Genomic DNA, 1,837 nt, shown 5'->3' on the forward strand with positions numbered 1-1,837 from the left:
TGAAAATTTTGAAGAATTAAAGAAGGCTGAAGCACAACAAGAAGAGGACAAAGAGTCATCCCGACTTCTCACTCAACTTGCTAATGATATAGGTTCGGAATGCAAACAAGCTGAAGAATGGATTGACCTCAATAAAAACAAAATCAAAGAGCATAAAGATTGGATAAAAAAGAGTAAGAAGGCAATCAAAACGACTGAAAAACGGCTTGCTGAGAAGGATGAGCAGTTGATACACATTATGGTAAAAAAGGATCGTTTCGAAGACAAAATGAGAATTAGGGATGACTATATAACAATGGAGAAAGAGAAGTACCCGTTGCAGTTCCCTGAGTTTAAAAATTAGTTATAAAGTTGTTGTAATATTATCATGAAACAGGTTAGGTTGCCAAAGGATCGTTTGTTGTTTTTTTTTTAAATAACATGTTGTAACTGTTAAAATAAATCTGCAAACTATATTTTATAATATAAAGGCTTCATTCATTGTTATAATCAACAAACTTAACTAAAATATGAAAGCATAGCAATGTCTTGTAAGAGTTAATAAAAATATTACAATACATAATAAGCTAACAACTCGTCATTACTCTTAATTTCAAGGTTGTTTTATATCAAAATCAGCGTTATGGGTTTGTGAGCAACCCGCTGAACCACCAATATTATATGCCATTTCTGCAGTAGAAATTATGTGACCTGCTCTGCTACCAGACGCCCTTCCAGTACAATTATTTCTCGTGTGTCCTAGTTGACCACATGTAGAACACTCTTTTATAATTGGACCCTCGCCTTGGGATGGAATGCGGTCTGTGTTTCTTGGCCTGCCTGGCTGACGTTTATCCATTATAGGTGGCTTAACAATCATCAAATCATCGGGGATCTCCCATTCGGATGGCTTCGGCAGAGGGTTTATTGATTCCTCATATGTTTTCCTCAGTGTTTCGGTAAAGTAAGCATTTAATGCAAACCTCGAGCAGTCTTGGTAATTGTTCACTGTTAAACATCTTATGACATGACCACAAGGTATCCCATCAAGTTGCCAATGCCTACATGTACATGTCATATGTTGAAAATCAACAATCACATTTTGTGCCCCCTTTTTGACCTCGCATTTCGTATTTGAGATCATGCGAACATCCCATTTGGTAAAATTTTTCTTGTTTTCTTTTACAACTTCATCCGCCCAAGGGGTAAGTGTTGTTGTTGCTTCCGCTAAAAGAACAGCCAAAATGAAGAAGTTAAAATCAATAACATCGAAACTAATAAAACATTAATATTACAAATTTACGTAATACCTGCAAAGTTACGTCTTTGAAACCACCATTGTTGCATTGTAGCACGAAAAAAATCAATCAACATAAGTATTGGCACCTTACGTGCGTGTCTAGATAATGCATTTATAGACTCCGCACTGTTGGACGACATAAGATTGTATCGGTTCCCTTTAAAATGTGCCCTTGACCAGGTTTCTGGATTTATACTTTTTAAGTACTCCCATACTGGTTCTTTTGTCTTTTTCATAACATCCATGGCAGCATCAAAAGCATCAACTGTGTACGCCCTACACGCCTCCCAAAAAATTCCTTTAACCGTCTTACTCTTGCCGAATCTAGATACTATGTTGAAATACAAATGGACACCACATATTCCATGATGAGCGTGAGGAAAAATGTTGGCAACGGATGTTGCTATAGATGGAGACCTATCAGATATAATTGTAAGCTCCTGCATATTTCCTATGCAATCACGTAGTTTTTGAAAAAACCATGTCCAAGAATCAGTACACTCATTTTTGCATATACCATATGCAACCGGTAATATTTGATTTTGTCCGTCCTTAGTA

General features: G+C 36.5%; 1 protein-coding gene across 1 annotated transcript; it reads right to left on the reverse strand.

Annotated features, from left to right (window-relative positions):
• Positions 1–431: 431 nt before the first annotated feature.
• Positions 432–1,584, reverse strand: LOC128132189 (uncharacterized). The gene is made up of 2 exons (XM_052768372.1): positions 1,290–1,584; positions 432–1,206 (listed from the first exon to the last, which is right to left on the reverse strand). Exons 1-2 carry the CDS (start codon positions 1,522–1,524, stop codon positions 593–595), a joined length of 849 nt encoding a protein of 282 aa, XP_052624332.1. The 5' UTR covers positions 1,525–1,584; the 3' UTR covers positions 432–592.
• Between the last annotated feature and the right edge of the window lie 253 nt (positions 1,585–1,837).

The sequence above is a fragment of the Lactuca sativa genome, chromosome 1, assembly GCF_002870075.4.
Source record: "Lactuca sativa cultivar Salinas chromosome 1, Lsat_Salinas_v11, whole genome shotgun sequence".
Classification (NCBI taxonomy): Eukaryota; Viridiplantae; Streptophyta; class Magnoliopsida; order Asterales; family Asteraceae; genus Lactuca; species Lactuca sativa.